The 16,472-nt window shown below is 47.6% G+C and overlaps 1 protein-coding gene across 2 annotated transcripts in view; it reads right to left on the bottom strand.

The window, feature by feature from the left end:
• Positions 1–16,472, bottom strand: part of ADAMTS17 (ADAM metallopeptidase with thrombospondin type 1 motif 17) — a 508,325-nt gene that overhangs the window by 74,156 nt on the left and 417,697 nt on the right. For both annotated transcript variants that reach the window (XM_089655532.1, XM_089655533.1), the window contains one exon: positions 9,936–10,095. In XM_089655532.1, coding sequence (XP_089511658.1) covers positions 9,936–10,095 — 160 coding nt within the window. The remainder of the gene's footprint in view (positions 1–9,935; positions 10,096–16,472) is intronic.

The following is a 16,472-nucleotide window of genomic DNA, read 5'->3' as shown; positions in this document are numbered from 1 at the left end:
CATTGGTATTGGGGGGGAAGGGGATAGTGACCCATCATTGGTATCAATGGGAGGAATAGTGAACCATCATTGGTATCAGTGGAAGGAATAATGCCCCATCATTGGTGTCAGTGAGAGGAATAGTGCCCCATCATTGGTATCAGTGAGAGGAATAGTGACCCATCATTGGTATCAGTTAGAGGAATAGTGCCCCATCATTGGTGTCGGTGGGAGGAATAGTGCTCCTTCATTGGTATCAGTGGGAGGAATAGTGCCCCATCATTGGTGTCAGTGGGGGAAATAGTGCCCCATCATCGGTATCAGTGGGAGGAATAGTGACCCATCATTGGTATCAGTGGGAGGAATAGTGCGCCGTCATTGGTGTCAGTGGGAGGAGCAGTGCTCAATCATTGATATCAGTGAGAGGAATAGTGCCCCATCATTGGTATCAGTGGGAGGAATAGTGACCCATCATTGGCATCAGTGGGAAGAATAGTGACCCATCATTGGCATCAGTGGGAGGAATACTGACCCATCATTGGTATCAGTATGGGGGGGGGTATAGTGTCCTGTCATTGGTATCAGTGGGAGGAATAGTGCCCCATCATTGGTATTAGTGAGAGGAATAGTGCCCCATCATTGGTATCAGTGGGAGGAATTGTGCTCAATCATTGGTATTAGTGGGAGGAATAGTGCCCCATCATTGGTATCAGTGGGAGGAATAGTGCCCCATCATTGGTATTAGTGAGAGGAATAGTGCCTCATCATTGGTATCAGTGGGAGGAATAGTGCCCCATCATTGGTGTCAGTGGGAGGAATACTGCCCCATCATTGGTATCAGTGAGAGGAATAGTGCCCCATCATTGGTGTCAGTGGGAGGAATAGTGCTCCTTCATTGGTGTCAGTGGGAGGAATAGTGCTCCACCATTGATATCAGTGGGAGGAATAGTGCTCCACCATTGATATCAGTGGGAGGAATAGTGCTCCACCATTGATATCAGTGGGGGGGGGGGGTATAGTGTCCCGTCATTGGTGTCAGTGGGAGGAGCAGTGCTCAATCATTGATATCAGTGGGAGGAATAGTGCCCCATCATTGGTATTTGGGGGGGGGGGGGTAGTGACCCATCATTTATATCAGTGGGAGGAATAGTGACCCATCATTGGTATCAGTGGGAGGAATAGTGACCCATCATTGGCATCAGTGGGAGGAATAGTGACCCATCATTGGCATCAGTGGGAGGAATAGTGACCCATCATTGGCATCAGTGGGAGGAATAGTGACCCATCATTGGCATCAGTGGGAGGAATACTGACCCATCATTGGTATCAGTGTGGGGGGGGGGGGTATAGTGTCCTGTCATTGGTATCAGTGGGAGGAATTGTGCTCAATCATTGGTATTAGTGGGAGGAATAGTGCCCCATCATTGGTGACAGTGGGAGGAATAGTGCCCCATCATTGGTATTAGTGAGAGGAATAGTGCCCCATCATTGGTATTGGGGGGGGGGGGGGATAGTGACCCATCATTGGCATCAATCGGAGGAATAGTGACCCATCATTGGTATCAGTGGGAGGAATAGTGACCCATCATTGGTATCAGTGGGAGGAATAATGCCCCATCATTGGTGTCAGTGAGAGGAATAGTGCCCCATCATTGGTATCAGTGAGAGGAATAGTGAACCATCATTGGTATCAGTGGGAGGAATAGTGCCCCATCATTGGTGTCAGTGGGAGGAATAGTGCCCCATCATTGGTGTCAGTGGGAGGAATAGTGCCCCATCATTGGTGTCAGTGGGGGAAATAGTGCCCCATCATTGGTATCAGTGGGAGGAATAGTGCCCCATCATTGGTATTTGGGGGGGGGGGGGATAGTGACCCATCATTTATATCAGTGGGAGGAATAGTGACCCATCATTGGTATTTGGGGGGGGGGGATAGTGACCCATCATTTATATCAGTGGAAGGAATAGTGCCCCATCATTGGTATCAGTGGGAGGAATAGTGCCCCATCATTGGTATTAGTGAGAGGAATAGTGCCTCATCATTGGTATCAGTGGGAGGAATAGTGCCCCATCATTGGTGTCAGTGGGAGGAATAGTGTCCCATCATTGGTGTCAGTGGGAGGAATAGTGCCCCATCATTAGTATCAGTGGGAGGAATAGTGCCCCATCATTGGTGTCAGTGGGAGGAATAGTGCCCCATCATTGGTGTCAGTGGGAGGAATAGTGCCCCATCATTGGTGTCAGTGGGGGAAATAGTGCCCCATCATTGGTATCAGTGGGAGGAATAGTGCCCCATCATTGGTATTTGGGGGGGGGGGGGATAGTGACCCATCATTTATATCAGTGGGAGGAATAGTGACCCATCATTGGTATTTGGGGTGGGGGGGAATAGTGACCCATCATTTATATCAGTGGGAGGAATAGTGCCCCATCATTGGTATCAGTGGGAGGAATAGTGCCCCATCATTGGTATCAGTGGGAGGAATAGTGCCCCATCATTGGTATCAGTGGGAGGAATAGTGCCCCATCATTGGTGTCAGTGGGAGGAATAGTGCCCCATCATTAGTATCAGTGGGAGGAATAGTGCCCCATCATTGGTATCAGTGGGAGGAGTAGTGCCCCATCATTCGTATCAGTGGGAGGAGTAGTGCCCCATCATTCGTATCAGTGAGAGAAATAGTGCCCCATCATTGGTATCAGTGAGAGAAATAGTGCCCCATCATTGGTGTCAGTGGGAGGAATAGTGCCCCATCATTGGTGTCAGTGGGAGGAATAGTGCCCCATCATTGGTATCAGTGAGAGGAATAGTGCCCCATCATTGGTGTCAGTGGGAGGAATACTGCCCCATCATTGGTGTCAGTGGGAGGAATACTGCCCCATCATAGGTGTCAGTGGGAGGAATAGTGTCCCATCATTGGTGTCAGTGGGAGGAATAGTGTCCCATCATTGGTGTCAGTGGGAGGAATAGTGTCCCATCATTGGTGTCAGTGGGAGGAATACTGCTGCAAGGGCCGGACAACAGTGGGTGCTCTTTTAAAGGAGAAATATGAGCGTTATAAAAAAAAAATTATATATACACACACACACCTCCATGTTGCAGCATTTGTCCCATGCCGGCTATAAGCCCAAGAACGGAGTGGTCACATGACCACTGATCACTTAGCTCTTAGTCTGCTCCGAATGCAGAGCAGTGACTGTCTGTTCCTGCTCTCCACTCTGCCCCTCCAGTACTCACTTGAATGCCTGCTGGGGAGGGGGCAGGTGCGGCTGGCTCCAGCTCTCAGCTGTGTGCTGAAAGGCAGAGCCAGCTGTCAATCAGGCAGCCCAGTGAATCCTAATACAAATGTTAGGATCCTTCCCAAGCCTGGTGCAGTTCTGCCCCATCAGCTGAAGGGAGGCAACAGCCTGCTATAAGCAGACCCTTGGTCATAGGAGAGCAAACGTAAATGTACTCCTGTGATTAAAAGAGAAATATGACCAAAAAAGGTTAAAAAAAGGTATACTTCTTTTAAATATTGTACACACTGAGATAGAGAATAGCAACAAAAAATTCAAAAGAAATGCACTGATTTGCATGTTCATGAGGGAAATACGTATTTGATCCCCTTCACAAAACATGACTTCGTACTTGTTGGCAAATCCCTTGTTGGCAATCACAGAGGTCAGACGTTTCCTGGAGTTGGCCCCCAGGTTTGCACACATCTCAGGAGGGATTTTGGCCCACTCCTCTTGGCAGATCCTCTCCAAGTCACTAAGGTTTGGTGGCTGACGTTTGGCAACTCGAACTTTCAACTCCCTCCACAGATTTTCAATCGGAATAAGGTCTGGAGACTGGCTAGACCACTCCCGGACCTTAATGTGCTTCGTCTTGAGTCACTCCTTTGTTGCCTTGGCTGTGTGTTTTGGGTCATTGTCGTGCTGGAACATCCATCCACCACCCATTTTCAATGCCCTGGCTGAGGGAAGAAGGTTCTCACCCAAGATTTGATGGTAAATTGCCCCGTTCATCGTCTCTTTGATGTGGTGCAGTTGTCCTGTCTCCTTAGCAGAAAACACCCCCAAAGCAGAATGTTTCCACCACCATGTTTGACAGTTGGGATGGTGTTCTTGGCGTCATAGGCAGCATTCCTCCTCCTCCAAACATGACGGGTTGAGTTGATGCCAAAGAGCTCGATTTTGGTCTCATCTGACCACAACATTTCCAACCAGTCCTCCTCTGCTTCATTCAGATGTTCAGTGGCAAACTTCAGATGGGCCTGGACATGTGCTTTCTTGAGCAGAGGGACCTTGTGGGCACTGCAGGATTTCAGTCCTTGTCGGCGTAGTGTGTTACCAATTGTTTTCTTGGTGACTGTGGTCCCAGCTGCCTGGAGATCATTGACAAGATCCTCACGTGAAGTTCTGGGATGATTCCTCACTGTTCTCATGATCATTGACACTCCACGAGGTGAGAGCTTGCATGGTGCACCAGACCTAGGGAGACTGACACTTGTTTTGTGTTTCTTCCATTTGCGAAAGATTGCACCAACTGTTGTCACCTGCTTGGCAATAGTTTGGTAGCCCAGTCCAGCCATGTGTAGGTCTACAATCTTGTCCCTGACATCCTTGGACAGCTCTTTGGTCTTTGCCATGGTGGAGAGTTTGGAGTCTGATTGTTTGATTGCTCCTAGGACAGGTGTCTTTTATACAGGTAACAAAATGAGATTAGCAGCACTCTCTTTAAGAGGCTGCTTCTAATCTCAGCTTGTTACCTGTATGAAAGACACCTGGTAGCCAGAAATCCTGCTGAATGATAGGGGATCAAATACTTCTTTCCCTCATAAACATGCAAATCAGTCATCATTTGTTAGACATGCATTTCTTTTGAAATTTTTGTTGCTATTCTGTCTCTCAGTGTTACAATACACCGAACATTCGATTTTTAGACCGATCATTTCTTTGTGAGGGGCAAACATTCAAAATCAGCAGGGGATCAAATACTTATTTCCTTCACTGTATATACAGTGAGGAACAGAAGTATTTGAACACCCTGCGATTTTGCAAATTCTCCCACTTAGAAATCATGGAGGGGTCTGAAATTCACATTGTAGGTGCATTCCCACTCTGAGAGACAGAATTTATTTGTCTTGCACTGCTGAACATAAGTATTTGAACACCTAAGAAACAGCAAGAATTCTGTCTCTCAAAGACCTGTTACTGTGCCTTTAAAAAGTCCACCTCGACTCCACTCATTAATCTAACTTAGTAGCACCTGTCTGAGCTCTTTAAAGACACCTGTCCACCCCACAGTCAGTCAGACGCCAACTACTACCATGGGCAAGACCAAAGAGCTGTCAAAAGACACCAGAGACAAAATTATGGACCTCCACAAGGCTGGAAAGGGCTACGGGGCAATTGCCAAGCAGCTTGGTGAAAATAGATCAACTGTTGGAACAATTGTTAGAAAATAGAAGAGGCTAAAGACGACTGTCAGTCTCCCTCGGACTGGGGCTCCATGCAAGATCTCACCTCGTGGGGTATCACTGATGATGAGAAAGGTGAGGAATCGGCCCAGAACTACAAGGGAGGAGCTGGTCAATGACATGAAGAGAGCTGGGACCACAGTTTCAAAGGTCACGGTCGGTAAAACACTACGCCGTCATGGTTTCAAATCATGCACGGAAGGTTCCCCTGCTCAAGTCATTACATATCCAGGCCCATCTGAAGTTTGCCAATGACCATCTGGATGATCCAGAGGAGGCATGGGAGAAAGTCATGTGGTCAGATGAGGCCAAAGTAGAACTTTTTGGTCTAAACTTCACTTGTCGTGTTTGGAGGAAAAAGAAGGATGAGTTGCATCCCAAGAACACCATCCCTACTGTGAAGCATGGGGGTGGTAACATCATGCTTTGGGGGTGCTTTTCTGCAAAGGGGACAGGACGACTGCACTGTATTAAGGAAAAGATGAATGGGGCCATTTATTGTGAGATTTTGAGCAACAACCTCCTTCCCTCAATCAGAGCATTGAAGATGGGTCGTGGCTGGGTCTTCCAACATGAGGACCGGAAGCACACAGCCAGGAGAACCAAGGAGTGGCTCCGTAAGACGCATATCAAGGTTCTGGAGTGGCCTAGCCAGAACCCGTCAGGTCATTATTGCTGTCTGTGCCCCCATTAGGGAGATTCACCCTCTATTTGTCCCATTTATCGTTATCATTGAAAGTAAAAGTAAAAAAAAAAAAAAATCCCCAATGTTGGGTTGTCCCTAAAAAGGTTAATCTTCCAATGAGGACATTAGTTCCCCAATGAATTCCCGTAATTTGGTGGGATTTCTTCTCACTTCCTGTTTGGCTATGGGACAGGAAATGAAGGGAAATCTCCCCAATGGAGCACAGATGGTGAAAAAAACTTGACAGGGGTTATAACCCTCCCTTACTCTACACACAGGTGTCAAACTGGCGGCCCTCCAGCTGTTGCCAAACTACAAGTTCCATGATGCAATGCAAGAGTGACAGTTACAAGCATAACTCCCAAAGGCAGAGGCATGATGGGACTTGTAGTTTCGCAGCAACTGGAGAGCCACCAGTTTGACACCCCTGTGAAAATGAAAAAAAAGTTTTTCCTTTAGTTCTAGTGCAGCGGTTCTCAACCTGGGGGTCGCGACCCCTTTGGGGGTCGAACGACCATTTCCCAGGGGTCGCCTAAGACCATCGGGAAACACATATTTCCGATGGTCTTAGGAACCGAGACGCCGCTCCTGTCTCCGGCGATGTGTGGGCGGGATGATATGCTGCCCCTGTCACCGCCTCCTCGCCGCTGATTGGCCACCGGCTCTGTAGCTCAGGAGAGGCACACAGGCGGCCAATCACCGGCGAGAAGGTGGAGCTTGGAGAGGAGGAGCCGAGCGGCAGCGCGCGGAGATCGAAGAAGATCGAGGGAGCTGCAGGAACGAGTGAAGAGAGAGGCCAGAGAAGGAAGACAGCTGACAGGTAAGTGCAAATTTTGCTGCTGCAGCCAGGTATGCAGGCTGTAGATGGGAGAGGGAGAGAGCCCAGGCTGGAGCAGGAGTCAGCAAGGTAAGTATCATTGGTGTCAGTGGGAGGGATAGTGCCCCATCATTTGTGTCACTAATACCAACGATGGGGCACTATTCCTCCCCCCACTGACACCATTGATGGGGCACTATTCCTCCCCCCACTGACACCAACGATGGGGCACTATTCCTCCCCCCATTGACACCAACGATGGGGCACTATTCCTCCCCCCACTGACACCAACGATGGGGCACTATTCCTCCCCCCACTGACACCCACGATGGGGCACTATTCCTCCCACTGACACCCACAATGGGGCACTATTCCTCCCACTGACACCCACAATGGGGCACTATTCCTCCCACTGACGCCAATGATGGGGCACTATTCTTCCCACTGACACCAATGATGGGGCACTATTCCTCCCACTGACACCAATGATGGGGCACTATTCCTCCCACTGACACCAATGATGGGGCACTATTCCTCCCACTGACACCAATGATGGGGCACTATTCCTCCCACTGACACCAATGATGGGGCACTATTCCTCCCACTGACACCAATGATGGGGCACTATTCCTCCCACTGACACTAATGATGGGGCACTATTCCTCCCACTGACACCAATGATGGAGCACTATTCCTCCCACTGACACCAATGATGGAGCACTATTCCTCCCACTGACACCAATGATGGGGCACTATTCCTCCCACTGACACCAATGATGGGGCACTATTCCTCCCACTGACACCAATGATGGGGCACTATTCCTCCCACTGACACCAATGATGGGGCACTATTCCTCCCACTGACACCAATGATGGGGCACTATTCCTCCCACTGACACCAATGATGGGGCACTATTCCTCCCACTGACACCAATGATGGGACACTATTCCTCCCACTGACACCAATGATGGGGCACTATTCCTCCCACTGACACCAATGATGGGGCACTATTCCTCCCACTGACACCAATGATGGGGCACTATTCCTCCCACTGACACCAATGATGGGGCACTATTCCTCCCACTGACACCAATGATGGGGCACTATTCCTCCCACTGACACCAATGATGGGGCACTATTCCTCCCACTGACACCAATGATGGGGCACTATTCCTCCCACTGACACCAATGATGGGGCACTATTCCTCCCACTGACACCAATGATGGGGCACTATTCCTCCCACTGACACCAATGATGGGGCACTATTCCTCCCACTGACACCAATGATGGGGCACTATTCCTCCCACTGACACCAATGATGGGGCACTATTCCTCCCACTGACACCAATGATGGGGCACTATTCCTCCCACTGACACCAATGATGGGGCACTATTCCTCCCACTGACACCAATGATGGGGCACTATTCCTCCCACTGACACCAATGATGGGGCACTATTCCTCCCACTGACACCAATGATGGGGCACTATTCCTCCCACTGACACCAATGATGGGGCACTATTCCTCCCACTGACACCAATGATGGGGCACTATTCCTCCCACTGACACCAATGATGGGGCACTATTCCTCCCACTGATACCAATGATGGGGCACCATTCCTCCCACTGACACCAATGATGGGACACTATTCATCCCACTGACACCAATGATGGGACACTATTCCTCCCACTGACGCCAATGATGGGACACTATTCCTCCCACTGATACCAATGATGGGACACTATTCCTCCCACTGACGCCAATGATGGGACACTATTCCTCCCACGGACGCCAATGATTGGGCACTATTCCTCCCACTGACGCCAATGATGGGACACTATTCCTCCCACTGATACCAATGATGGGACACTATTCCTCCCACTGACGCCAATGATGGGGCACTATTCCTCCCACTGACGCCAATGATGGGACACTATTCCTCCCACTGACACCAATGATTGGGCACTATTCCTCCCACTGACACCAATGATGGAACACTATTCCTCCCACTGACACCAATGATGGGACACTATTCCTCCCACTGACACCAATGATGGGACACTATTCCTCCCACTGATACCAATGATGGGACACTATTCCTCCCACTGACACCAATGATGGGACACTATTCCTCCCACTGACACCAATGATGGGGCACTATTCCTCCCACTGACACCAATGATGGGACACTATTCCTCCCACTGACGCCAATGATGGGACACTATTCCTCCCACTGATACCAACGATGGGACACTATTCATCCCACTGACATCAGTGATGGGGCGCTAGTCCTCCCACTGCAAAATTACAGTTATGAAGTAGCAACGAAAATAATTTTATGGTTGGGGGTCACCACAACATGAGGAACTGTATTAAGGGGTCGCGGCATTAGAAAGGTTGAGAACCACTGGTCTAGTGTAAGGGGATGGTTTCCTCCAAGCTGTATTTTAGTCGGGTTATGTTCGGGAAATGACCGTGTGCATGTCTGTTAAACACTCGCATGTCTATCCCTTCATAAAGTGCCAGCTAATATCTTTATTTATTTCAGGTACTTATATAGCGCCGTCAATTTACGCAGCGCTTTACATATATATTGTACATTCACATCAGTCCCTAACCCTCAAGGGGCGTACAATCTAAGGTCCCTAATTTACATTCATACATACACATACTAGGGACAATTTTGACAGGAGCCAATTCACCTACCAGCATGTCTTTGGAGTTTGGGAGGAAACCGGAGTACCCAAAGGAAACCGACGCAGGCACAGGGAGAACATGCAAACTCCAGGCAGGTGGTGCCGTGGCTGGGATTTGAACCAACGACCCTAGTACTGCCAGGTGGAAGTGCTAACCATCTAGCCATTTATAACCTGTGTTGAACAGAACTCGGCTGATTTGAGGCTTGGCCCAATACAACAATCTGTTGGGGTTGGAATAATTGTGCTAAAATCTAAAAAAATCAAATGAATTGAATCCATAATGACCTCACCTCCTCCGCACTGAACGCTGCAGCCCTCCCAGCTGCTGTGTGTCCACATGTATAGCGGGTCTGGCTGCTTCTCCACCTCTGTCCTCTGCTCTCCAGTCTGGTTCACTGGAATAGTATATTCATAGTGAATTCCATAATTCTGGTCATGGAACAGGAGAACCTAAACAGAAAAGAAGTAAAGAATCAGCTGCTAGCCGGCACAATATAACCCAAAAACAAAAATGTATTCTATTGCAGATTACCAATCTTTAGATGCATTAATTTTTTTTTTTGGCTTTTTTTCCCCCCTTTACTTTCATCTGGTGATGCGGCCAGTATGTTTATTTTTCAGTTTCCTTTACCTGAACAAGGTGTGCAGCAAAAGTGGCAGTTAGAGGGTTGAGACAAACCATTCACCACTGACCGGGGTGCTTACAATGGTCAGCTTTCATTCATTCATATAAAACCTTTATCCCAAAAGGAGAGAAAACTGTTACTGTAACTGCTTAAAACAATGTCAGCTTCAGTAAGGATGAAAGGGTGGCCCTTCTACAATGCCCAATTCTGGATCTGTCTAGATCTCAGCAGAAACTGGCATCCTACCTATTTATTTCGGCCAAACACGCCATAGCTCAAGCTTGGAGAACCCCTTCGGTTGTGTCCCAGGGGGTGAAGACCCGGATGAATGATATGCTGATCAATTAACAGATGTCTAGCATTCTTCATGATTCTCACCCCAGATTTCTTAAGGTTTGGGAACCTTGGATACGATATTCCTTGCCATCCCTGCCTCCTACTAGTTATGACCCCTTATAACTGCTGCCTGTGCTAGCCCTGGATCCATGACTCTTCTAGTCTCCCTTTCCTCTATGTTTTCTGTTTTCTTTCTGATTCCTTTTTTTTTTCTCTTTCTTCTAACCTTTTTTCTTTCCTCTTTTCTTTACGGTATTATGTTAGACTACTGCCGATAATATTTGGTTCGGCTGTTTACCGTCCTTCCTTGCTGTTATTGGACATTTTATTATTTGGCTGATACAAGTCAGCAGGTTGTACCTGTTCCTGAGTTATTGTTAAGCTCGGCCCCTGCGTGGGCGTATATTGAGCTTGTTGTGTTCATAAAACAAAACTTTCTTAATAAAAATATTGAAACAGAAAAAATGACAGCTGGAATTCAGCTTTAAACCGGAGCTCCACCCAAAGAGGGAATTCTGAGTAAAAGCTCCAGCGCTTTTTTTTTTAACCCCTAGATGCCCTTGATTGTCCTATTAGGCTGCATAACCCCTGACCCTCTGTCTGGACAGTGCTGACTGGCCCAGTGCTGATCACATGCACCCTCTCAAGAAAAAAAGAAACAAAACTCTCTAGCCATACACACCAAGCTGAGCATGTGCAGCCTACCCCAAGACTCTGTTCTATCAGCAGATGGATTGGGGACAGTAGAAGTGAAGGGTTAGGGAAGACAGGATCAAACAGCCTTTTCACACAATGCAGAGGATTAACACCTTAGGTTCCACAGTGAGTATAACAATCATGCTTTACCGCATATACAGACTGATTGTACTGTTGTGGGTTTAGTAACACTTTAATATACATCTCTGGAATGGGCTGCAGCTATATAAATGAACATAATATGTACATATTCCAATGTGTCACAATATAACTATCTGAAGGGACTGCAGCTCTAGTCCCTGGGTATGAAAGCTTTAATGTACACGCAAAGAAGCAAGTACCATTTTCTGCCTTTAATGGGCGCAATTCTCATTTCCCTGAGTGCAGCCTCATCAGGTAGGTGGCCCAAACCTGTGTTGTGCAGTGCAAACGGGTAAAGGTATTACCACCATTGTATCCTATAACCTTTAGTCCCACGATCATTTACTTTAGATGGGCAGCACAGTGGCTAAATGGTTAGCACTTCCGCCTGGCAGTACTCGGGTCGTTTGTTCGAATCCCAACCATGGTACCACCTGCCTGGAGTTTGCATGTTCTCCCTGTGCCTGCGTGGATTTCCTTCAGGTACTCCGATTTCCTCCCACACTCCAAAGACATGCTGGTAGGTTAATTAGCTCCTGTCTAAATTGGCCCCAGTATGTGTATGTATGATTGTAAGTTAGGGACCTTAGATTGTACGCCCCTTGGGGGTTAGGGACTGATGTGAATGTACAATATGTATGTAAAGCGCTGCGTAAATTGATGGCGCTATATAAGTACCTGAAATAAATAAATAATGTCAATAACCCTTGATGGCATTTGGCTTAAAATGCAACTTGAAGCAATATAGTCCAAATGCAAAGAAAAATGTCTATAACTGTGGACTATTCCCAGAATGATCAAAACCATCTCTTCACCATTTCCTTGCATATTAATATCTTAGGCCAAGGTACCAGCATAATGGGAAGTTTGGGGATTCAGCAAAGAGATTGGAGCAAATAGGAGGGAAATTCAAGCACTAGAAGAAATTGCTTCCCCTACGGTTGTTGACATTTCGATTTACCCAGTGAAGTGACCCGCCTCAGGTGATACATAGAGATGAAACAAATCCTCCTACACAAATACTATATTACCCCCCGGTTCACATCTATGCGGCCATGCGGGCCGCGTTTTGCACGGGCACGACAGCCCGTTCATTTGAATGGACTCCTGTGCCCCGTGACAAGCAGGGAAAGTAGTCCCTGCACTTCTTTGGAAAACCTCAGTTTCCAGTACAGTTGTGTTTTCCAGTGCGGGCGGCGTGCCATTAGAACTAATGGCACCCGCCCATGGGTCTGCAATTCAAGTATTGGGCCAGCCCTCCATTGGATTGAGGTGTTCCAATCCCCTCCATGGACACACGTGTATACAATCAAGCCCCTAGGCATGCAGACTGCTTCTACAAACATTGGTGAAAGAATGGGTTGCTCTCAGGAGCTCAGTGACTCCAAGCGTGGTCCCGTGATAGGTGGCCTCCTGTGCAATAAGTCCATCCGTGACATTTCCTGGCTACTAAATACTCCACGCTCAACTGTTAGTGGGATTATAACAAAGTGGAAGCAACTGGCAACAACAGCAACTCAGCCACCAAGTGGTAGGCCACGTCACATGACAGGGCGGGGTCAGTGCATGCTGAAACGCAGTGTGTGCAGTAGTCACCAACTGTCTGCAGAGTCAATAGCTAAAGACCTCCAAACTTGGTGTGGCCTTCAGATTAGCACAACAACAGTTCGTAGAGAGCTTCATGGAATGGGTTTCCATGGCCGAGCAGCTGCATCCAAGGCTTACATCACCAAGTGCAATGCAAAGCATCAGATGCAGTGGTGTAAAGCACGCCGCCACTAAACTCTAGAGCAGTGGAGACGTGTTCTCTGGAGTGACCAATCACACTTCTCTATCTGGCAATCCAATGGACGTGTCTGGGTTTGGCAGTTGCCAGGAGAACGGTAATTGCCTGACAAAGTTTGGTGGAGGGGGGATTATGGTGTGGGGTTGTTTTTCAGGAGTTGGGCTTGGCCCCCTAGTTCCAGTGAAGGGAAGTCTTAAGGCCTCAGCATACCAAGACATTTTGGACAATGTCATGCTCCCAACATTGTGGGAAGAGTTTAGGGATGACCCCTTTCTGTTCCAACATGACTGCACACCAGTGCACAAAGCAAGGTCCATAAAGACATGGAGGATCCAGTTTGGAGTGGAGGAACTTGACTGTCCTGCACAGAGTCCTGACCTCAACCCCATAGAACACCTTTGGGATGAATTGGAGCAGAGACTGCGAGCCAGGCCTCCTCCCCCGACATCAGTGCCTGACCTGACAAATGTGCTTCTGGAAGAATGGTCCAACCTTCCCATAGACACCCTCCTAAACCTTGTGGACGGCCTTCCCAGAAGAGTTGAAGCTGTTATAGCTGCAAAGGGCGGGGCCAACTCAATATTGAACCCTACGGACTAAGACTGGGGGGCCATTAAAGCACACGTGCGTGTAAAGGCAGGCGTCCCAATACTTTTGGCAATATAGTGTAATATGTACCTGTTTATCTGCAGTACTCTCTTCTCTGCAGCTGTTCAAAGTGCAGGATCCATACAGCTTGTCTAAGCTTTCAGAAATCAGGGGGCAGGGAGCTAAAGTTAAACTGCAGAGCTCAGTGAGAGGTGATCAGAGGGAAGGGAAACCTCCCCCTTCACAGAGCACACAGGAACAGAGCTGAGACCGCCAATCACAGGCTGTCTGCTGGAACTCCCTCCCGCGTCACCTTTTTCTCTCTTGGTGTCAGGAAAACTTGTCAGAAGTGACTCATGCAGATAGAGGAACCAAGCAGTGGGCACTTAGGGCTCTAGATAGAATGGAGGATACGCTTTGTTCAAATTTCATGTTAGAAGTTTACAACCACTTTAAAGAAGAACCCTTTTTTCAGTTTGGATAAGTAAGGGTTATAACACCTCTTAAGTTTTTTTTTTTTTGCCATCTGTGTCCCACTGGGGAGATTTCCCTCCACATCCTGTCCCATAGCCAAAACAGGAAGCGAATAGCAATCCTTCCAAAGTGTTGCAAGTCACTAGAACCAATGTCCCCATTGGAAAATTTCCCCTCTACTCCTGTTCTGGGGACAATCCATGATTTGGGATTTTCTTTCACTTTCAAGGACAATACAGACCCAAAGCTGTTAACCCCCACAGTGCCAGAAGTTCAGCAGCAGCAAAAGGACAGGGCATCCCCGCAGTGAAGATCTGCTCATTGTGGGCCATACTTCATTATAGGTAAGGAATCTAACTGAATACTAACCACTGCTTACAAAGCCATCCACAACACTGCCCGTAGCTACATCACCAACCTCATCCACAGATACCGCCCAAATTGCCCACTCCGCTCCTCCCATGATATCCTCCTCTCTAGCTCCCTCATCACCTCCTCCCATGCTCACCTCCAGGACTTCTCCAGAGCCTCTCCCATCCTCTGGAACACCCTACCACAGCATGTCTGGTCAGCGCCCACCCTGTCTGCCTTTAGGCGATCTTTGAAAACTCACTTCTTCAGGGAAGACTACCCCACCTCCACCTAAGAACTGTACTTGAATCACCTCCGCCAGATCATCCCCCGCAGTTATCACCTTTTGTATCACCTCCCCCTTCCTTTAGATTGTAAGCTCCACGAGCCGGACCCTCCTATTCCTTCTGTATTGAACTGTATTGTCTCCCGTTATATTGTAAAGTGCTGAGCAAACTGTTGGCGCGATATAAATCCTGTATAATAATAATAATGATAATAATAACTGAATCTGCAGAGAAAACAATGTTTTTTTAAAAAGACTTCAGCTTTAAGGCGAATATGATCCTAATAATTTAATGTCAGCATCTAATTCAACAGTTTTCACATGGGCAGAGTTTAGTCTTTCATTAGACAAGTGTACTAAATTTGGATCACAGCATGCTGCCTTCAAAGAACCTTCAAAGAACCTTCGTGCACCATAAACACGTCCACTGGCAGAGGTGGGCATATTGCCACATCCCCTTTGTGTTTTGTTTTTATCAGATTGCCACATATTACAAGAAACGAAAAGCAGACGATGAAAACGTAATTTACGGACAAGTCTGATCTTTCATTTCAAAATCAATACGAATCAATACGAAGGCAGGCAAGTCCGACTTCTTTCAGTTGAAGATCAATCACCTAGATAAATCAGTAGATAAAACACACTTGTATTATTTCTAGCATATGGTTTTCGGGTTGTTGGCTTATTTCAACTTTTATTAAACCGAACAAGTATGACAATTGTTTACTGGTGCGTTTGGCAGAACGGTTCTTCTATGTTTCCCGAAACGCGCTACAGCTAGAAGGCCATTGAGAGTCGGCAAGTAGAAAAAGTGTTACTAAACCCACAACAGTACAATCAGTCTGTAGATGCAGGAAAGCATGCTTGTTATACTCACTGTGGAACCTAAGGGGTTAATCCTCTGCATGGGGAAAAAAAAAAAGGCTGCTTGATCCTGTCTTCTCTGCCCCTCCTCTTGTTCAAATGTCCACCTGATAAGACAGACTGAACCCTTAGCCACATGCACTTGCTCAGTTTGGTGTGTATTGCTAGAGAGTTTATTTTTTTTCTTGGGAGAGTGCATTTGATCCGCCCAGGGCCAATCGGCACTGTCCAGACAGAGGTCAGGGGTTCTGCATCCTCCTACAGCAGAAAGAAAACTCTTCCTACAGGCAATAACTAGTGTTCTGCCAGACACCGATAGAAGTCACAAGACTGCTGTAACTGCTGATGAGAAAAGGTATTTAGCAGTTTATATTTACTAAAATAATTGCATTTTCATGTTTTGTGTACTGTGGGAGACCAGATATAGTGAATGCAGTGTCCGGGGAGACCAGATATAATGAATGCGGGGTCCGGGGAGACCAGATATAGTGAATGAAGGGTCCAGGGGACCAGATATAGTGAATGCAGGGTCTGGGGAGACCAGATATAGTGAATGCAGGGTCTGGGGAGACCAGATATAGTGAATGAAGGGTCTGGGGAGACTAGATATAGTGAATGCGGGGTCCGGGGAGACCAGATATAGTGAATGAGGGGTCCGGGGAAACCAGATATAGTGAAT

Source organism: Staurois parvus, unplaced genomic scaffold (genome assembly GCF_062004578.1).
Source record: "Staurois parvus isolate SC_StPar_1 unplaced genomic scaffold, SC_StPar_1.0 ptg000845l, whole genome shotgun sequence".
Classification (NCBI taxonomy): Eukaryota; Metazoa; Chordata; class Amphibia; order Anura; family Ranidae; genus Staurois; species Staurois parvus.
Note: the sequence above shows the minus strand (reverse complement) of the source record. Positions and strands in the feature narration are given on the sequence as shown.